At 41.0% G+C, this 21174-nt stretch overlaps 2 protein-coding genes across 5 annotated transcripts in view; both read left to right on the top strand.

The window, feature by feature from the left end:
- Positions 1-11615, top strand: part of LOC133658201 (protein Smaug homolog 2) — a 43581-nt gene extending 31966 nt beyond the window's left edge. For both annotated transcript variants that reach the window (XM_062059941.1, XM_062059940.1), the window contains exons 12-13: positions 9207-9290; positions 9389-11615. In XM_062059941.1, coding sequence (XP_061915925.1) covers positions 9207-9290; positions 9389-9417 — 113 coding nt within the window. In that variant the 3' untranslated portion in view covers positions 9418-11615. The remainder of the gene's footprint in view (positions 1-9206; positions 9291-9388) is intronic.
- On the top strand, positions 9389-20727 carry socs9 (suppressor of cytokine signaling 9). Of its 3 annotated transcripts, none has more exons than XM_062059944.1 (2): positions 9389-9480; positions 18945-20727. In XM_062059944.1, the coding sequence occupies exon 2, from the start codon at positions 18974-18976 to the stop codon at positions 20552-20554; it is 1581 nt and encodes a 526-aa protein (XP_061915928.1). In that variant the 5' UTR covers positions 9389-9480; positions 18945-18973; the 3' UTR covers positions 20555-20727. The 3 variants fall into 3 exon arrangements, with proteins under 3 accessions (XP_061915928.1, XP_061915929.1, XP_061915927.1); XM_062059945.1 differs by having other exon boundaries at positions 9401-9499; XM_062059943.1 differs by lacking the exon at positions 9389-9480 and adding an exon at positions 15296-15433 and having other exon boundaries at positions 18945-20726.
- Positions 20728-21174: the final 447 nt, after the last annotated feature.

Genomic DNA, 21174 nt, shown 5'->3' with positions numbered 1-21174 from the left:
CTCCTGGTAAGAGTCTCTGTTGTCCGAGTTCTTCGATCTTGACTGCATCTTTCGGGAATGTAAACAATGAAACACCGACTGTGTTGTGTTGCTGACTTCCCTCGCAAAATACTCCGCTTCGCACCGACTTTCTTCTTTGCTTGCTCAGCTTCTTTCTCCATAATGCAATGAACAAATTGCAACAGATTCACCGACACAGATGTCCAGAATACTGTGGAATAATGAGATGAAAACAGCTATTTCGTATTGGCTTCAATGGGGAAGCCATACCTGTGTTCTACTGGCTACGTCACGCGCATACGTCATCCTCAAAGGCGTTTTGAACCGGAAGTTCCCCAGGAAATTTAAAATTGCACTTTATAAGTTAACCCGGCCGTATTGGCATGTGTTGCAATGTTAAGATTTCATCATTGATATATAAACTATCAGACTGCGTGGTCGGTAGTAGTGGGTTTCAGTAGGCCTTTAAAATAAATAAAGAATAGTGAACAACAGGCTGAATAAGTGTATGTTATATGACGCATAAATAACGAACTGAGAATGTGCCTGATATGTTAACGTAACATATTATGGTAAGAGTCATTCAAATAACTATAACATATAGAACATGCTATACGTTTACCAAACAATCTGTCACTCCTAATCGCTAAATCCGACCAAATCTTTTTCCTCTGTGTCGCTTCTAAACAACTCTACCAACTCCAAAGGTAGACAATGCGCCGCTTCCTCTTCTATCGGTACATCGCTTACGTCAGAGTCATCGTCAGTTGCAGTTCCAATTATTCCAGCCTTTCTGAATCCGCACAGGATGGTTTCGGTTGTCACTGAAGCCCATGCTTTGTCGATCCATCCAATGACATCCAGAAAAGTTGGAAGCTGTGCTCTCCATCCATCATCCACTGCTCCCACAGGTTGCGCAGGACTGCCTTAAAGCCCTTCTCAGTTTTTATAAGTTACCGCCAATGTTGAAATGATCAATTTTCATAGATACGGAAGTAGTAGCAGGTAGCATCTTTTTTTTCACAATGCACTTCTGCCATGGCCCGCCCCCGCCAAATTTTTTATTGGTTGACGTGTGTGTGTGACGATTGCTGATATACGCCTAGTCTCTTACGTGAATGAGCTAAATAATATTATTTGATATTTTACGGTAATGTGTTAATAATTTCACACATAAATCGCTCCAGAGTATAAATGGCACCCCCGGCCAAACTATGAAAAAAACTGTGATTTATAATCCGAAACATACAGTACTCCAAATGCTCCAATTTGCATTTCTTCTCAGTTAACAGCCAAGTCTCCTGAAGTTGCCAGATACGTGGTCTACACAAGCAAATATCCGCCGAGATCTCTAATTAGCACTGGGTCAAAAAACATGACTATTAACAGCTAGGTCTGTCAGCAACCTCCTTATGTTGTTTTTTATTAATGCCACAAGATGGCAGCAGCCTCATTTGAAGCATTGAAGTAGTGCTCAGCATCCAGCTACTTTTTCTACCACTGCAAGCACTTTAGAATTATGGTTGCTCTACTTAGCTGTGTGTTGGTGCAAAGTTCATGCTATGTCTGTCCCATTGTTAACAATTACCACATCAGAAGTAATACAAACATTGGCTCTTTTGCTAATTTAGTTAATAAAAGACCATGTGGTCTAAGTGAGCGACACAACATGGTGCAACAAAGGATAGGCTCTCCGGTTGAAAACACACCGTTCCTGGTTATGATGTTAGTTTATTTCAAACATGTATCAAATTAGAATATGACGCATCACATATTTCCAGTTTCTCATTACAACATGTCCAAAAAGCAGTAGGAAGAAGCAGAGTGGAATTAATCCTACTCCTTTTCATTTCATTGCAATTTATAACACATTTGTTGTACTCAATCTGTAACAACAATGAATAAATGTATACATGAGTAAGTAAATGAACGCTGGTCAAACTGTAGATACTTTTTTGTTTATATGATAAAACTTTATGGTAGTTTTTCCCATTGGAAATAATGAAAATAAATAGTCTGTCCCAGGGCCGAATTTTGGCTGTCATAAAATCATAATGAATCGTACAATACTATAATGCCAATGATTTAATTAAAAGATGATTCATGTCGGCGGCGGTCACTCAACGAGTATGACGATCCTCCTGGTAGGGGTGTATCCCTTTATGGAGGATGCCTGTGTGTGACTTAGTTTAACGTGGGGAGACTGGTGCACAGACAAGTCACCACACGATCCTTGACAGAATCGGGTCAGGGTCCAGTGGCATGGAGTCCAAGACGACTAGGGACCCTTTTCTGCTGCAGCCTTCTTCCGCCATCGCAGCCGTTTTGGTAGTTCTTAAATGTACCGTCTTCCGCCTGCTCCGCCGTTGAGGTCTTCACCGTATCCCTGGCTATGGGGCAGTCAGGTACTAGGCCTTTGCCAAGGGCCACCTGGTGTAACAGTAGTAAAGGGGTTAACCTCCTAGTGCCCCAAGACCCCATAGAGGAGCCTCCACTGCCGGATGCACTTTAAAGACCTACTGAAAGCCACTACTACCGACCACGCAGTCGGATAGTTTATATATCAATGATGAAATCTTAACATTGCAACACATGCCAATACGGCCGGGTTAACTTATAAAGTGCGATTTTAAATTTCCCGCGAAACTTCCGGTTGAAAACGTTTTATTATGCTGACGTATGCGTGTGACGTCACGAGGACAAGGGAAGTATTCGGAGCCCAGAGAATCCTATACAACAAGCTCTGTTTTCATTTAATAATTCCACAGTATTCTGGACATCTGTGTTGGTGAATCTTTTGCAATTTGTTTAATGAACAATGGAGGCTGCAAAGAAGAACGTTGTAGGTGGGATCGATCGGTGTATTAGCGGCTGGCTGTAGCAACACAACAAGGACTTAGCAGACGCCTAGCCGATGCTAGCCGGCAAACCCACGGATAAAGTCCTTCGTCGCGCCGTCGATCGCTGGAACGCAGGTGAGCACGGCTGTTGATGGGCAGATGAGGGCTGATGAATGGGCAGATGAGGGCTGGCTGGCGTAGGTGGAGCGTTAATGTTTTTATCATAGCTCTGTGAGGTCCAGTTGCTAAGTTGCTAAATTAGCCTTAGCGTCGTTAGCAACAGCATTGTTAAGCTTTACCAGGCTGAGAATTATTAACCGTGTAGTTACATGTACATGGTTTAATAGTATTGTTGATCTTCTGTCTATCCTTCCAGTCAGGGATTTATGTATTTTGTGTCTATCTGCATTTGAGAACGATGCTATCACGTTAGCTCAGTAGCTAAGTGTGTCACCGATGTATTGTCGTGGAGATAAAAGTCACTGTGAATGTCCATTTCGCGTGCTCGACTCTCATTTTCAAGAGGATATAGTATCCGAGGTGGTTTAAAATACAAATCCGTGATCCACAATAGAAAAAGGAGAGATTGTGGAATCCAATGAGCCAGCTTGTACCTAAGTTACGGTCACAGCGAAAAAAGATACGTCCTGCACTGCCTCTAGTTCTTCACTCTAACGTTCCTCATCCACAAATCTTTCATCGCCGCTCAAATGAATGGGGTAATCGTCGCTTTGTCGCTCCAAATCTCTCTCGCTCCATTGTAAACAAAGGAAAATTGTGAGGAATATTACCTCCTGTGACGTCACGCTACTTCCGGTACAGGCAAGGCTTTTTTTATCAGCGAGCAAAAGTTGCGAACTTTATCGTCGATTTTCTCTACTAAATCCTTTCAGCAAAAATATGGCAATATTGCGAAATAATCAAGTATGACACATAGAATGGATCTGCTATTCCTGTTTAAATTAAAAAAAATCATTTCAGTAGGCCTTTAATGTCATGCCCAGGACATAATTCACGTCGTAGATGCGCCCCGAGCGTCCCATTTTGTAACATTTTTAATTTCCACACAACCATAAAAATAATTTCACTAATGTAAAATCGTATCTGCACAATGTGATGTTGAAGTCTTACTTTTTCGAATTAGAGTTTCCTTTATTCTAATATATTTTTAAATTAATATTGTTTTCTTATCACATTCTTCTCCTTGCAAACTCCCATTGTTGCTGTGACTTGTTCTTTTGGAGTAAGTGTTGCAAAAAAGGCAAAGAAGAAGCAGAAAAGATTACATTAATGCATGTTTTGATGCTGCTGAGGTCCATTTTCCTCCTTACTACTGTCATGTTTAATTGTCTGCTTGTGAAAGACACTTTTTAATGTTCAAGTCTGTTTGTACAGTCGTGTGGTGCATAACAGTCAAGAGCACAGAAAGTAGTTTCATTTTTTTATGCTACACATCAATGCTGCACAACTTTAACAAAATAGAAATGTGGGTTTGATTCTAAAAACGAGCGAGCTGCTCTCCCTCTGTGCTAAAGACACATTAACGAGACAGCTGAGCAGCGTGTTGCATAAACAATCTGTTACATTGTGCTAGACACACACCAGCTTTCGAGGTCTTCGGCTCATTTGCCAGATGCCACATTCAAGCAGCATCGCAGATTTCTCTTTTAATGGTCCTGTCATGTTCCAACAGTCTCCATGTTGACCTCTTTCATTACACAGACTTGCCTGTAGAAGATGCAAATACATGTGGGTGCTTGTCACTTGTATTTGAATATAGAGCTTTTGCATTTTACAAAGTAAACCACTTTTAAAGGCCTACTGAAATGACATTTTCTTATTTAAACGGGGATAGCAGGTCCATTCTATGTGTCATACTTGATCATTTCGCGATTTTGACATATTTTTGCTGAAAGGATTTAGTAGAGAACATCGACGATAAAGTTTGCAACTTTTGGTCGCTGATAAAAAAGCCTTGCCTGTACCGGAAGTAGCGTGACGTCACAGGAGCGCCTCACATCTGCACATTGTTTACAATAATTCCCACCAGCAGCGAGAGCGATTCGGACCGAGAAAGCCACGATTACCCCATTAATTTGAGCAAGGATGAAAGATTCGTGGATGAGGAAAGTTAGAGTGAAGGATTAGAGGGCAGTGCAGGACGCCAGGATGTATCTTTTTTCGCTCTGACCGTAACTTAGGTACAAGGGCTCATTGGATTCCACACTTTCTCCTTTTTCTATTGTGGATCACGGATTTGTATTTTAAACCACCTCGGATACTATATCCTCTTGAAAATGAGAGTCGACAACGCGAAATGGACATTCACAGTGACTTTTATCTCCACGACAATACATCGGCGAAGCACTTTAGCTTCGGAGCTAATGTCAAAACATCGTGCTTAACTGCGGATAGAAACAGAAGAAACATGCCCCTGACTGGAAGGATAGACCAAAGATCAACAATACTACTATTACTTCTACTCTCAGGAGACACTGAACTAAACCCTGGACCTGTAACCACACGGTTAATGCTGTCCCGCCTGGCGAAGCCTAGCAATGCTGTTGCTAACGACGCCGTTGAAGCTAACTTAGCTACGGGATCTCGACAGAGCTATGCTAAAAACATTAGCTCTCCACCTACGCCAGCCCTCATCTGCTCATCAGCACCCGTGCTCACCTGCGTTACAGCGATCGACGGCGCGACGGAGGACTTCACCACGATCATCGGTGCGGTCGGCGGCCCGGAGACGGAGGAAGTCAACCCAGACACCAGTGAGGACAGCGGCGCGGCGGCGGACGGCGTTGTGGCTTTCGTAAAGTTCATACAGCACATATATTTCCCCAAAGTTACGTACGTGACATGCACATAGCGGCACGCACGTACTGGCAAGCGATGAAATGTTTGGAAGCCAAAGCTGTACTCACGGTCGCGCGTCTGCTATCCAACTCAAAGTCCTCCTGGTTGTGTTGCTGTAGCCAGCCGCTAATACACCGATCCCACCTACAGCTTTCTTCTTTGCTGTCTTCATTGGTCATTAAACAAATTGCAAAAGATTCACCAACACAGATGTCCAGAATACTGTGGAATTTTGCGATGAAAACAGACGACTTAAGCTGGCCACCGTGCTGTTCCAAAATGTCTGCTAAAATCCGTGACGTCACGCGCATACGTCATCATACCGAGACGTTTTCAGACGGATATTTCCCGGGAAATTTAAAATTGCACTTTATAAGTTAACCCGGCCGTATTGGCATGTGTTGCAATGTTAAGATTTCATCATTGATATATAAACTATCAGACTGCGTGGTTGGTAGTAGTGGGTTTCAGTAGGCCTTTAAAACTTGCTTGTCAGTTTGTGAAGGTATATCACACTGCTGGCTATCCGTACCTGTAGCATTTACTAATGATTAGTTGTGTAAAGCAAAGCCACCACAAAACCCCTACAATAGGCTCCTGTTCAACATGACATAAAATCATTTCAACCATACCATGGTCAGGTATTAGTCAGCAAACATTTACAGTTCATCTCCTTTTTTTTTTTTAACTAACTGTGCTTTCACCCCAACAGTTTTGTTAGAAAACAATGCCTTTTTTATTTTTATAAAATTTTTGAGATGCAAGTGGAACGGAACAGTAATTTAAAGGTGTCATATTATATATATATTTTTTACATTTAAAACACTTCCTTGTGGTCTACATAACATGTAACGGTGGTTCTTTGGTACAAGTTTTGCATATGGTAGATTAGGTTTTACTGACCATCTTCAATCTGCTTTCTGATCGTCTCTTCAGGATGTGTCGTTTTGTAAGCGGTCCTTTTTACGTGCCTCTACTTCTCCCCGTCAGCCATGTTGAGTTTCCATATTGAGTCTACTGACAGATAAACGTTAGAACTATACGCTACTTTGTGTTAGAAATGGCAACAGCGGAGGATGCATGTGCATGTACGAGCCAGTCTGCCCCACAACAAGTCGATAGAGGAAAAGAAGGAACTTACTGACTACAAAGTCGGACTACAATGGCTGACTCGCGCAAAGATCTTACTGGTAAATCGTTACCCCGTATAGAGATATCTGCTGACATCATCAATTTAAAAAATGTGCCTTGCCTCCATGGTTTGAGTTTAGGGATGTCCGATAATATCGGACTGCCGATTTTATCGGCCGATAAATGCTTTAAAATTTAATATCGGAAATTATCGGTATCGGTTTAAAAATTATGGGTATCACTTTCAAAAAGTAAAATGTATGACTTTTTAAAACGCCGCTGTGTACACGGACGTAGGGAGAAGTACAGAGCACCAATAAACCTTAAAGGCACTTCCTTTGCGTGCCGGCCCAGTCACATAATATCTACGGCTTTTCACACACACAAGTGAATGCAAGGTCAACAGCCATACAGGTTACACCGAGGGTGACCGTATAAACAACTTTAACACTGTTACAAATATGCGCCACACTGTGAACCCACACCAAACAAGAATGACAAACACATTTCGGGAGAACATCCGCACCGTAACACAACATAAACACAACAGAACAACAGAACACTTGTGATTTAAGGCTATGTAAATAAACATTCATTGATTCAATCAATCAATCAATCAATGTTTATTTATATAGCCCTAAATCACAAGTGTCTCAAAGGGCTGATTGATTGATGTCCCAAATTCCAAGCTGCTGTTTTGAGGCATGTTAAAAAAAATAATGCACTTTGTGACTTCAATAATAAATATGGCAGTGCCATGTTGGCATTTTTTTCCATAACTTGAGTTGATTTATTTTGTAAAACCTTCTTACATTGTTTAATGCATCAAGCGGGGCATCACAACACAATTAGGCATAATAATGTGTTGATTCCACCACTGTATATATCGGTATCGGTAATTAAGAGTTGGACAATATCGGAATATCGAAAATCGTCAAAAAAGCCATTATCGGACATCTCTAATTAAAATGGTATGTACCCATTAAAATAGCCCTTTTTTAAAAAATTTGTGAATAGCGTTGCCATGGTAACACAAAATGTTCCCAATTTAGAGTACCCCCATCGGCGCGAATGAGACTTGTCCGACGGTATAACATATGTAGGGGTTCCTTGGCCGGTTCGTCACGTATTAAGCGTAAGAGAAACGTGCGGAACTATAATAATAGTAAAAGTGGAATTATGAGCAATAATAATATGGGCTGCTTGCATTGCAGCAGGCCCCTAATTAAGCTAATTAACTAGAAGTTTGTTATTGTAAGAGATATCCGATAATCTCTTTTTTGCCGATATCCGATATTCCGATATTGTCCAACTCTTAATTACCCGATTCCGATATCAACCGATACCGATATATACAGTCGTGGAATTAACACATTATTATGCCTAATTTTGTTGTGATGCCCCGCTGGATGCATTAAACAATGTAACAAGGTTGGTTTTCTAAAATAAATCAACTGAAGTTATGGAAAAAAATGCCCACATGGCACTGCCATATTTATTATTGAAGTCACAAAGTGCATTATTTTTTTTAACATGCCTCAAAACAGAAGCTTGGAATTTGGGACATGCTCTCTCTGAGAGAGCATGAGGAGGTTGAGGTCGGCGGGGTTGAGGTGGGGGGGAGGGGTAAGAGTTAGAGAGGGGTGTATATTGTAGCGTCCCGGAAGAGTTAGTGCTGCAAGGGGTTCTGGGTATTTGTTCTGTTGTGTTTATGTTGTGTTACGGTGCGGATGTTCTCCCGAAATGTGTTTGTCATTCTTGTTTGGTGTGGTTTTAACAGTGTGGCGCATATTTGTAACAGTGTTAAAGTTGTTTATACGGTCACCCTCAGTGTGACCTGTATGGCTGTTGATCAAGTATGTCTTGCATTCACTTATGTGGTTGCAAAAGCCACATATGTTATTTGATTGGGCCGGCACGCAAATGCCTTTAAGGCACGCCCCCAATATTGTTGTCTGGGTGGAAATCGGGAGAAATTCGGGAGAATGGTTGCCCCGGGAGATTGTCGGGAGTCTCCCGGGAAAATCGGGAAGGTTGGCATGTATGACTGGGAGACGCAACTGCTCTGTACTTCTCCCTACGTCCGTGTACCACTCAGTACAGCGGCATTTTAAAAAGTCATGAATTTTACTTTTTGAAACCGATACCGATAATTTCCAATATTACATTTTAAAGCCTTTATCGGCCGATAATATCGGCAGTCCGATATCATCGGACATATCTAGTTATTGTTGTATTGTAGTATTTTTTCATATTTTTTGCCCCCAATACTTCTTCGTCCATCCCATCGCATGAACAAAAAATATATTCAGTAATCAAAATTGAATGCTCGATTTCTCCTGTGGACTGAAAGTGTGTTTCTTCTCCTTCTGTTAGATTGCCAAGTTCCAGGAGCTGACCTGGAGATCAACCCTACGCTGGAGTCGCTGTGCCTCAGTATGACAGAGCACGCCTTAGGGGGTGTGTGTCTTGCTCCAAACTCTCTCTAAAAAAAAAAAAAGATTCATGCAATTTTAAATGTCTTGACACGTCCGTTTCCTTTCTCACGCCCACGACAGATGGAACCGACCGGACATCGACAATATGAAAGAGAGGAAAAAAAGATACTTGAGGCCTGTTCAGTTCCTCATCACCCAGCACAAAGATTTACGTACGCTCAAGAAAACCAGGCAAAGCAGTCACTACATAATGACAAAAAAACTGTGTATATGTTCTAATATTTTTGTACTTTATTATATACAACTAAGTTTATTAAAAGAAAATAGAATACAGATAATTATTATATTGCAGGGCGGTGAGGAAGGCTAACAGCCGTGTCACTTGCAGGACTGTGACACGGCACAACTTGAGAGAAAAGGATCGGTGCTGTCTTAAAACGGCCCCCTCCCGAGTTTTTCTTCTTTTCCCTTATTCCCGAAACAGAGCGACAAACACGGCCTCTCCCCTACACCGCTTTGTGTGTAGATCATGCAAAATCCCAGCCCGATGTAAGGCACTTTTATACAACTAACGTCGGCACTAGACTGTAATTGGCAAAAAAAAAACAACACACTTCCTGAAGGAGTACCGACAAGGTGTACTCTCTCCTCTCCGGTGTGGACGTTTTGTGGCATCAAAACTGCAAACACGAGAAGAGGAGCACGTAACTTAGCAGGTGTTTTTTTTTTGGACGCCTGGGAGGAAGTCATTCCTCTTCTTAACCTTTACAAAGCCAAAGAGAAGGTTTATTTGGGAGGGATACATGAATGCAACAGAATGGTTTAACTTTAAAACAAAAAAAAAAGCAGTACGTCGGCTGCAATTTGTCTCGTTGTTTTAACTCCCTACCGCGCAAACGATGATGGATCTCGCGCCGTGCCGAGGAGGGTCGTGCTATTATCGCACAAGAGCTGATTCGACTCTAAACTCGATAACATCCGGAGTGTTCATACTTGAACAGGCGGCTCTTTTTTGTCGCGCCCTCGTCCTCAACGCGGCCGACGTGACGATTTGATGAATCGTGCGTTCCAAGGTGCTCGAAGATGTCCATATTTTTTTCCGTTCGTGTCTGTGTTTCAGTAAAAAAAAAAAAAAAAACCTCGACATTATCAAGTGGTATCAGTGTTTAAAAAATAAAATAAAATAAATAACAAAAAAGCGGTCTTCTAACAACCTCTGTCTTGGAATGTGGCAGAGTGGAGGTGCATGTGCGTTGAATGTGGTCGTTTTTGGGTCACTCGTTTGGTTTTTGGTTGCATCATGAGGCAGGAAGGAACCATTGACATTTTATTTCAGCAGATGCTCATATAGACACCTGTGTTTTTTATTCTCCCTTGATATTGATAACTTATGCTTATTTTCTATAATCGCATGTTTTTGCCACACTAAAACAGCACTGTCGTCGATAAGAGGACACGACGAGCGGAAATCTCGCAACTAAAGTTGTGTTTATAACGCCTGTTTACATCTCTAAGATAACGCCCGCTTCATATGTGATGTCCAAATTTGGTAGAAGAAGAAGAAAAAAAACGCTTTACCCCTTTTTCTATGGACTCCGAAGTTGAAATTGGTGACCATCACGTCCCGACGATATGTCCATGGGGTGCCTGAAACCGCACATGTTCATTTCCTTGAGTCATGATTTTTCTTCAGAGCAGGCTCTTAGGATAGATCTGACTTACTGAGGAAAAAAAAAACAGAAAAAGCATCACACTCGTGCCCAGCAAGGACCTCAAAAGAGCTGACTCAGCGTGCGATCCGCTCCGACTCGTGTTGCGTCTGGCTCAGACGGTCCTTTTCATAGCCTAGTCCGTGCGAGCGCTGCACACGAGAGAGGTAGAGAATAGTGCATAGTAAAGACGCAGCAGGGTATGACGATGCTTCTCTGAGCCACAGTCAAAAAGAGTCATCCAAACACTACACAACAACTGGCCAAGGAATATGTTTACTCCATGTTTACATTCCAGTGATGCATAAAAAAAGAAAACAGTGCAAGAGAGTGCACTTTTCTGCACAGTAAACAAACATCCACTCGGATGAACAGTGACATTGAGATCATTGCTGTCCCTGCCAAGCTTTATTAACGACTTAACAGCGACGCACTCGACATTTGCTTTTGTCTTTAAACAGTTTATATTTCATTCTGGTCAATTTGCAGATGTTTTCTAATGTTTTATGAAATCTTGTGCATCCCATCGCTTACTTTTGAGTAAGTCATATTTGTGAATGGTCTGAAGTGCAGCATCTGTCGGATCCTTTTGACAGTCCAAATAAAGAGGTTCAGTTTGTTTGTTTTTTGCAACAGAATTGGTGTTTTGTCTCAATTAGCATTGCACGTGACTGTTTATGACCACCTTTTTTAATATGCATAGCATGTTTGTGTAATAATCAATAGTAAATATAATTATAGTATTTAGTAGGGATGTCCGATAATATCGGACTGCCGATATTATCGGCCGATAAATGCTTTAAAATGTAATATCAGAAATTATCGGTTTCCAAATTATCGGTATCGGTTTCAAAAAGTACAATTTATGACTTTTTAAAACGCTGCTGTGTACACGAACGTAGGGAGAAGTACAGAGCGCCAATAAACCTTAAATGCACTGCCTTTGCGTGCCGGCTCAGTCACATAATATCTATGGCTTTTTTCACACACACAAGTGAATGCAAGCCATACTTGGTCAACAGCCATACAGGTCACACTGAGGGTGTACGTATAAACAACTTTAACACTGTTACAAATATGCGCCACACTGTGAACCCACGCCAAACAAGAATGACAAACACATTTCGGGAGAACTTCCGCACCGTAACACAACAAAAACACAACAGAACAAATACCCAAAACCCCTTGCAGCACTAACTCTTCCGGGATGCTACAATATACACCCCCCACTACCCCTTACCCCCCCGCCCTCCTCAGGCCCACCCCCCCAACCCTGCCCACATCAACCTCCTTATGCTCTCTTAGGGAGAGCATGTCTCAAATTCCAAGCTGCTGTTTTGAGGCATGTTAAAAAAAATTATGCACTTTGTGACTTCAATAATAAATATGGCAGTTGGCATTTTTTTCCATAACTTGAGTTGATTTATTTTGGAAAACCTTGTTACATTGTTTAATGCATCCAGCGGGGCATCACAACAAAATTAGGCATAATCATGTGTTAATTCCACGACTGTATATATCGGTATCGGTTGATATCGGAATCGGTAATTAAGAGTTGGACAATATCGGATATAAGCAAAAAAGCCATTATTAGACATCTCTGGTAAATATAATTATAGTATTTAGTAATATTACAACTTTTTCCCCTCTTTAAATATTATTCTCATATGAAGTTCCTGCAATAGATACAGTTCAGTTCCAGTTTATTTGGAACATGCATACGATACAATGTAATGCATCACACAATTCCAGTTGTTTCATTACAGCACGTCCGAAAAGGAGTAGGAAGAAGCAGAGCTTATTTAATCTAACCCCCTTTTCATACCATAGCAATTATATCCAATTTCCTTGTTCTCTGTAACAGAACAGTGAACAAATAAATAATATACCATAGTAAGCACACAAATATTAAATACATAAATAATCTTTGTCTCGATAAAAAAAAAAAGGGTTCAAGATCTTCATCATAATTATTGTTCTGTGTACTTTGAGAACACTTGTAGTTTGAATAGTCTCTTAAACTGAATCATATTGGTGCTTTGTTTGATTTCTTTGGTTAATCATTAACCTAACATTTTTTCCTAATATTTTGCTTATATACAACTACACATCTGGACATTAAATTATTACTTTTTCATGCAATATTAAGATTTCTACATGAATAGACGCCTCTTTTCAAATAATTGGTCTAAAATTTGGTTAAAATTAACTTGATAACAATTTATTTCTAGTCACATTACACACCATTCCATAAAACAAACTTGTTCTTGTAAAAAGTGGCAAAATTATCATATAAAACAACCAAAAAAAAAAAAAAAAAATCCCCCAGGAAAACGTAGCAATAGAAACATCATTACGTTTTTCCTAATATTTTGCTTATGTAAACTACCCTTCTGGACATTAAATATTTACTTTTTTTTGCAATATTAAGATTTCTACATAAATATACGCCTCTTATCAAATAATTGGTCTAAAATGTGGTTAAATTTCACTCGATAATAACAATTTATTTCTAGTGACATTACACGCCACTCCATAAAAAACAAACTTTGTTCTTGTAAAAAGTTGCAAAAATATCATGTTAAACAACCAAAAGTTATAATTTTTTGGAGGAAAAAAATAAATGAAGCCCCCGGACAACATAGCTCCTAGAATCATTGGGACCCGTAAACCAGTGTTTTTCAACCTTTTCTGAACTGAGGCACATTTTTTTTCATTGAAAAAAATCCGGAGGCACACCACCAGCAAAAAACATTAAACAGTGAAACTCAGCAGCCGATATTGACAGTAAAAAGTTGTTCTCTTGTTGGATATGACTTTAAACCATCACCAAGCATGTATCGCTATAGCTCTTGTCTCAAAGTAGGTGTACTGTCACCACCTGTCACATCACGCCGTGACTTATTTTTAGGTTTTTGGTGTTTTCCTGTGTGTAGTGTTTTAGTTCTTGTCTTGCACTCCTATTTTGCTGTTGATTGTCATGTTATGTACGGATGTACTTTGTGGACGCCGTCTGCTCCACACGCTGTAAGTCTTTGCTGTCGTCCAGCATTCTGTTTTTGTTTACTTTGCAGCCAGTTCAGTTTTAGTTTAGTTTTGCATAGCCATCCCTAAACTTCAATGCCTTGTGTTTATTTTTGGTTTAAGCATTAGATACCTTTTTACCTGCACGCTGTCGTCTGCATATTGTGATCGTGACAAACCATGTTCTCGACATCTACAAAGCAATTAGCTACCGGCTGCCACCTACTGATATGGAAGAGTATTACACGGTTACTCTGCCGAGCTATAACCAGCACAGACACTCAACAATGGCACATTTGCGGATTATAATTACTGGTTTGCAAAAAATATTTTTAACCCAAATTAGGTGAAGTTACATAATCTTCCACGACACACCAGACTGTATTTCACGGCACACTAGGCTCAGGAACACTTCAGAAAACCACTGTGAGTAACTACAGTCAACAAAAAGACTGAGAACGTTGAGGAATGCTCATCAAACACTTATTTGGAAAATCTCACAGGTGAACAGGCTAACTGGGAACAGGTGGGTGCCATGATTGGGTATAAAAGCAGCTTCCATGAAACGCTCAGTCATTCACAAACAAGGATGGGGCGAGAGTCACCACTTTGTGAACAAACGCGTGAGCAAATTGTCGAACAGTTTAAGAACAACATTTCTCAAATTTCACCATCCACGGTCCGTTACATCATCAAAAAGGTTCAGAGGATCTGGAGAAATAACTGCACGTAACATTGAATGCCCATGACCTTGGATCCCTCAGGCAGTACTGCATCAAAAAGCGACATCAGTGTGTAAAGGATATCACCACATGGGCTCAGGAACACTTCAGAAAACCACTGTGAGTGCAAGTTAAAACCCTACTATGCAAAGCGAAAGACTTAACTTTAACTTAACGTTAACTTTTAACTGAATTTATCAACAACACCCAGAAACGCCGCCGACTTTGCTGGGCCCGAGCTCATCTCAGATGGACTGACGCAAAGTGTAAAAGTGTTCCGTGGTCTGACACTGGTGTGTTATGTAAGGGTCATTAGTTTACGTCGTAAATTAATGAACCTTACATTACACACTAGTGTTACTGTTAGAGTACTAACTTAAATTTGACCAAAAATTACAAGCATACATTTATCATATACATTTTTTTAAATCTTACAATTAGATCGTCACTATATTTTTGTAATAGTTACACAACTGAATTTACCACTACTTCTTTACCTCGTAGTACGTTACATATTTTAAACCCTGTTTGATGACGTCATCGACTCATCAACTATTTCCGGGCGGAAGCCGAGATGCATATAACTACTTCCGGGTAGAAGCCTTAGCGGTTCTGTTTGTTATCTTGCTAACAAAAGCTAGCCACCGCCATTAGTTTACCAAAATATGAAGCCAAAGTTTTCTTTGTGAATTGAATGCGGCCAGCGCAAGGTACGTCCACACATTGTGCTTTAGTTGACAACCTGCTCTTACATACGAAGAGCAAAGTAAGTCATATTAGCGTAAATATGTACCAAGTTAGCAAGTAGCTTCCGGTCAGCCTACAACTGACTACTGTGTGCTAGTTTAGCATTTGCGGTGCTAACGTTTGATGTGTTAATAAGACATATTGTCATCTTGTTTAATTACTTCATCACTTAATTCACAAGGTGACAGCGTTGTGCCAGAGGAGCGTCCACGTTTGAGTCAGTGTAACTCAACCAGAATCAGAAATACTTTAATAATCCCCGAGGGGACAGACTGAGGCCAAGGGGAATAAAACCTCATAGCCATAGCACACATAAGCATGTGTGTAAGAGGGAAACATCAAAGAACACAAAGGACGTTAAAGACATTAAAAGAGCAGAGCTGATGCAACCAGCCATGTCTACATACAGCTACAAAAGTAAAACAAAGACAACAACAACAAGAAACATATATACTGTGGTGGCCTCTGCGGTGTTCCACATCATCGTCTGCTGTGAAGTAGGGCCGGGCGATATGGCCTTTTTTTAATATTTCGATATTTGTGGGCCATGTCACGATACACGATATGTATCTCGATATTTTGCCTTAGCCTTGAATGAACACTTGATGCATATAATCACAGAGTATGATGATTCTATGTGTCTACATTAAAACATTCTTGTTCATACTTCATTAATATTTGCTCATTTTAAACTATCATGCAGAGAGGGAAATCACAACTAAGTCAATTGACGAAAACTGTATTTATTAAACAGTTATTAAGCAGTGGCACAAACATGTCATTTCAAAACAGAAAGTGCAAGATTGTCAGAGACATTTGAAAACAAGCTATGAGTGCACTTTTGTGAAGGATGTCACTAAGATGACATATCAAAACAACACTAAATTAAAGTGCACTTTTTGTACAGAACGCCACTACAATAGTTTAAAACAAATAAACTATTAGTAAACTATTATACAAACATGGGGTCTGGTTCAAATATAGAAATGATGGTCTTTAATTTGACCTGCTGCTGTACTCTGTCTCAAAGTGTTAACATGTGCTCAATGTTTCCTTACCATTATTGCTATGTTGTCTATTACTATTATTGCTTTGTTGTCTATTACCATGGTTGGTATATTCATTATTCCTACATTGTTGATACAAATTATTGTTACAGTGTAATAATTATTGTTACCTGTGGTAATGCCACAACATCTGTATTATAATCTTTGAACAAAGTAAGAGTGAAACTCATGTAAATAATCACTGAATGGAGAACTGGGGGTGGGATTAAATAAGTTATCTTCTTCCCACTCCCTTTCAGGCAAAACTGGACAATCATGCATTACATACTATACATTACCTTTTGCACTATATTAATTTATATTATTATGTGTTGTCAATTTTGTACTTTTTTTTTATGTCATTGCCTGAAATAAATAAATAAATGAAAAAAACCCAAAAAATAAGTGCACCTTTGTGCATGATGTCACACAAGATATTTCAATAAGTGTCAAATAAAAATGAGCTGCATAATAGGAAATCAAATAGTGTATGTCCTTCACTATGTGGTAGGTTACTGCGGACGTTATCTCCTTCTGTTGTTGACTAATGTTTTTCATACGGTGTTGATGTGGAAATGGTTGCCTCGCCATTTTGTTGGTGTGGCACCGAACGGAGATGTTGACATGCAGAGTTTCAAGCACTCCTCATTCTCTAGCGGGTGACTTTTCAAATGATGCTGCATATTAGCAGTAATAATACTTTTTGTAGCAACGCTTTTGCCCCACACTTGACATATTACGGTTGTCTGTTCGACATCTTCCCACTAGAAGCCAAACCACCGCCAGACGATGCCCCTGCTGTTTTTCTTGGGAATTAATTATTCCTTCATTTGTTACCAGATTCGCACCTTCTTTCTCTCGTATAACCACTCGCAACACAGCTAACGTTATCCAAGCCGCTACCTCTCTGCTCCGAGAGGGCGTATATGTATGTGACGTATGTAAGAAGGTGCGCTTGTTTTATGTCTCTGTGAGAAGGAGAGACAACAAAGAGTGAGAAGAGCCTGTAGTGTAATGCCCGCAGCTAAAAGCAACTGCGTGAGAACGTATACTCGAATATCACGATATAGTCATTTTCTATATCGCACAGAGACAAACCCGCCATATATCAAGTATATCGATATATCGCCCAGCCCTACTGTGAAGCTTGTCCGTCTCAGTGCAAACTAACATTAGTTGGATCTAATTTGTTTGTGTTAAAATATATTGTTTTTATACAACTCATAATACAACAGAGGTAGGGTACATTTACAAAGGAAAGGGTTGCTTTGTGTAATTGTTTTGGTGTTTGGTGCTATTGTTCAACTTAATGCAGCTGGGATAGGCCCCAGCCGACCCAGAGAAGGACAAGCGGTAGGAAATGGATGATTTCATCAAGTTATTCCATAGATTGAGTGATCAGTAACTGATCATTACCCTTATGACCGTTCAGGGCTGTTGTGTAAGCCTGTATTTGATAAGGAAAGGGCTAAGAAATCTATATTGCCTGTATTTGATAAGGAATGGTATGTAGTGTACATGTTAAAACCATTTCAAAACGGGGTACAAAGGCTCTTAATGTGGCTCCTGACATGTTTGGTAAAATATTGCATCATTTCCAATTGTAATATTTAGTTCAAACTATTAACTAGTTAATAGTCGATCCATCCATTCATTTACTAGCGCTTGTCTCTTTCGATCTACTTTCGAATGTACTGTCAATATCTGGCTGTTTAATTGTTATAAGCACTTATTCTTACATTTTGACACTTTGCTATTAGCGTTGTGCGACACTACAAATTTGAGTATCAATACAATACCTAGTAGTTGCATGGGTAGTATTGGTTGTACCAGTGCTGATACTTAAACGTGTTCAAGATTACTAAAAGATTAAATTTTTGATCACAACTATAATCTGAGAAAAACACAGGACGGTATAACAATATCACTTAAATATTTCCTACTACTGGTTTTGATTTAAATCCTTTGGTTTTTGCTCCCAAAGTCCTCCTATGACCTTATATCCTGGGTTTGTAAACAATAACTAAAACGACAAAATATTTTTTGCTTATCAAAAAGATCAGATCAGATCAAAGTATCAACCATACTCTGATACTATACTTGGTATTGTTAATGCCGATATTTGTATCGATCCGCCTATGTTTACATTCAAGAGCTCTACCTTGCAGTTACCAGTTAGCATATTTTCCTACAGTATGTAGTGTAGAATATTTAGCTATTCCTGGTCCTCCAGTAATGATACTTGTGGAAAAGGTGGATTATTGACACACAGCTAGAATGTGTCATCAACATGCATTATCACGATCGTTGGCTGAATTTATATAATTATATTGTCTAAATGGCGCAACCCCAGATGTGTTTTTATCTGGTTACTTGTTTTATGTCATCAGCAATGTGATATGTTTAATAATGATTCTATTCTTTGCAGGTTGCTACAAGTCCCCATCATAATCCACCATGTCATCACCGAATGAGTCTGGGGCTCGCAGAAAAGAGCGAGAAAGGGGAGCTAGGCCCAAGGTAAGACTGAGTCGCTCAGAAGAGAGACGGGATACTGGTTTCGTGCAGAAAGGCAAGTGGACAGGCTCTGCCGCCCATGAACCGGCTGTTGAACGACCCGTCAGTGATGGCTTTGAGTATGGGGACTTTTTAAATGACCCGGAGAGCAAAGACCAAGCCACTGTCGCTGCCTCCTCTCCGACAGCAAGCTGGAGCTGTCACGGCATTGAGACTGCGGCCTTATTGCAGTCAGAACCAGAGACATCCACTGCGGGCTTGGCAATAGTCAGCTCTTGCGCAGAGTTCTCCGTGCCCAATGAAGGAGACTGCAGAGGATCGAGCAGCAGCACTAGCAGTCGGACACTTCGGCAAAAAATCCAAGATGCAATGGGGCAGTGTTTTCCCATTAAGACGCATAGTGCGGAGAGCACGCCACCACTTCCATTCTCATTGTCAGCAGGCTGCACCTCCTCAAGGCGAAAGATCCATTTAAGTGAGCTGATGTTGGACGACTGCCCCTTTCCCGTCGGGTCAGAGCTGGCTCAAAAATGGTACCTCGTAAAGCAACACACGGCCCCCATCACCCACCTCTCGGCGCTTGACCCCACTGCGGCAAGCGGAGCTTTCGTTCCCCTGGTTGCATTCCCGGTGGAGGATGTAGACGACAGGCTGCGGGAGCGCAGGCGCATTAGCATCGAGCAAGGTGTGAAGCCTCCGCCCGACGCAGAGATCCACACATTGGAGGTGACGCCCCAAATGAGTTCGCTCCTCAGGCACGGTCCAAAAGTCGCTCACAGTATGAACGAGCTGACAGGAGCCGAGCGAGCGCCAGTTGCTCATCAGCAGAAGCAGTTTCTCTTGCAGAGGCAGAAGCAGCATCAGCTTCTCCTACAGAGTTGTTTGGACACGCTAGATGAGGTGGTGGCTTCCTCCTCCTCTTCTTCTTCAGCGGCGTCTGATGGCGGCACCGCACCTGTGGTCTACCCAGAGGCGACCAGCTCGACTCCGCAAGTTCACACTCAGATCGACTACATTCATTGTTTAGTTCCTGATCTGATGCAGATCACCAACCTGCCTTGTTACTGGGGCGTCATGGACCGCTACGAGGCTGAGACGCTCCTAGAGGGGAAACCCGAGGGCACCTTCCTGCTGCGTGACTCCGCCCAGGAGGACTATCTCTTCTCAGTCAGCTTCCGCCGCTACGGCCGCTCGCTGCACGCCCGCGTGGACCAGTGGAATCATAATTTCAGCTTCGACGTGCGGGATCCCGGTGTCTTCCACGCGCCAACGGTCACAGGCCTGGTGGAGCACTACAAGGACCCCAACTCCTGCATGTTTCTTGAGCCGCTGCTGTCCATTCCCATGCCTCGCACGCAGCCCTTCAGCTTGCAGCAAATCTGTCGCGCCGTCATCAGCAGCTGCACCACATACGACGGCATCAACACACTGCCCATCCCAAACACCTTAAAGAACCACCTGAAAGAATACCACTACAAGCAGAGAGTCAATGTTCGCAGATTGGACACATGGTGGCAATGATCATTAACAACGTATTTACTTTTAGCAGCCTGCTTTCCACTGAACTGAACTCTACTTATTTATTGTTCTGTGTATCCTGCTGTGTACAACTTTACCACACTGACAAGACAATATGTAAACTCACTAGTCTCTAACAATCTTTCTGCTTTAATAAACCTATTGAATTTATATGTGTGCTTTTTTCAGGTGAGATTATATAATAGTCTCCGATGACAAGATGGGGTGGACTGGCAGAGTCAAAAAATATACCAATAGGAAACAATGTGATTTTGCAGGGCAATCGGCAGTATAACTTTATTGCTCCAGTTATTAGATGTTATTTTATTTTCTAGTAAAATATTAGTTGTCTTATATTTGGGTACTAGAGCTTTTCTTCCTGTCAAACGCACACCAGAGACCTGGGCGTAACAGAAGCCCTACTGGACAGAGCGTGTCTTAAAGCACACACTAAATGTAATCCTTATCTTACATTCAAGCTCAAGTTAATACAGAATATATCATGCAAGAAAAGTGAATTACTCAAATAAAAAATGCTATTAATGTACTGCAATTGTTTTCTAGAATTAAAATGTTGATCTAGGTAAATAAACAAGGGTTAAAGCCTTGATGGTGGAATTGAT

The sequence above is a fragment of the Entelurus aequoreus genome, linkage group LG10 (assembly GCF_033978785.1).
Source record: "Entelurus aequoreus isolate RoL-2023_Sb linkage group LG10, RoL_Eaeq_v1.1, whole genome shotgun sequence".
Taxonomy (NCBI): Eukaryota; Metazoa; Chordata; class Actinopteri; order Syngnathiformes; family Syngnathidae; genus Entelurus; species Entelurus aequoreus.
This window is presented reverse-complemented; position numbering and strand designations above follow the sequence as displayed.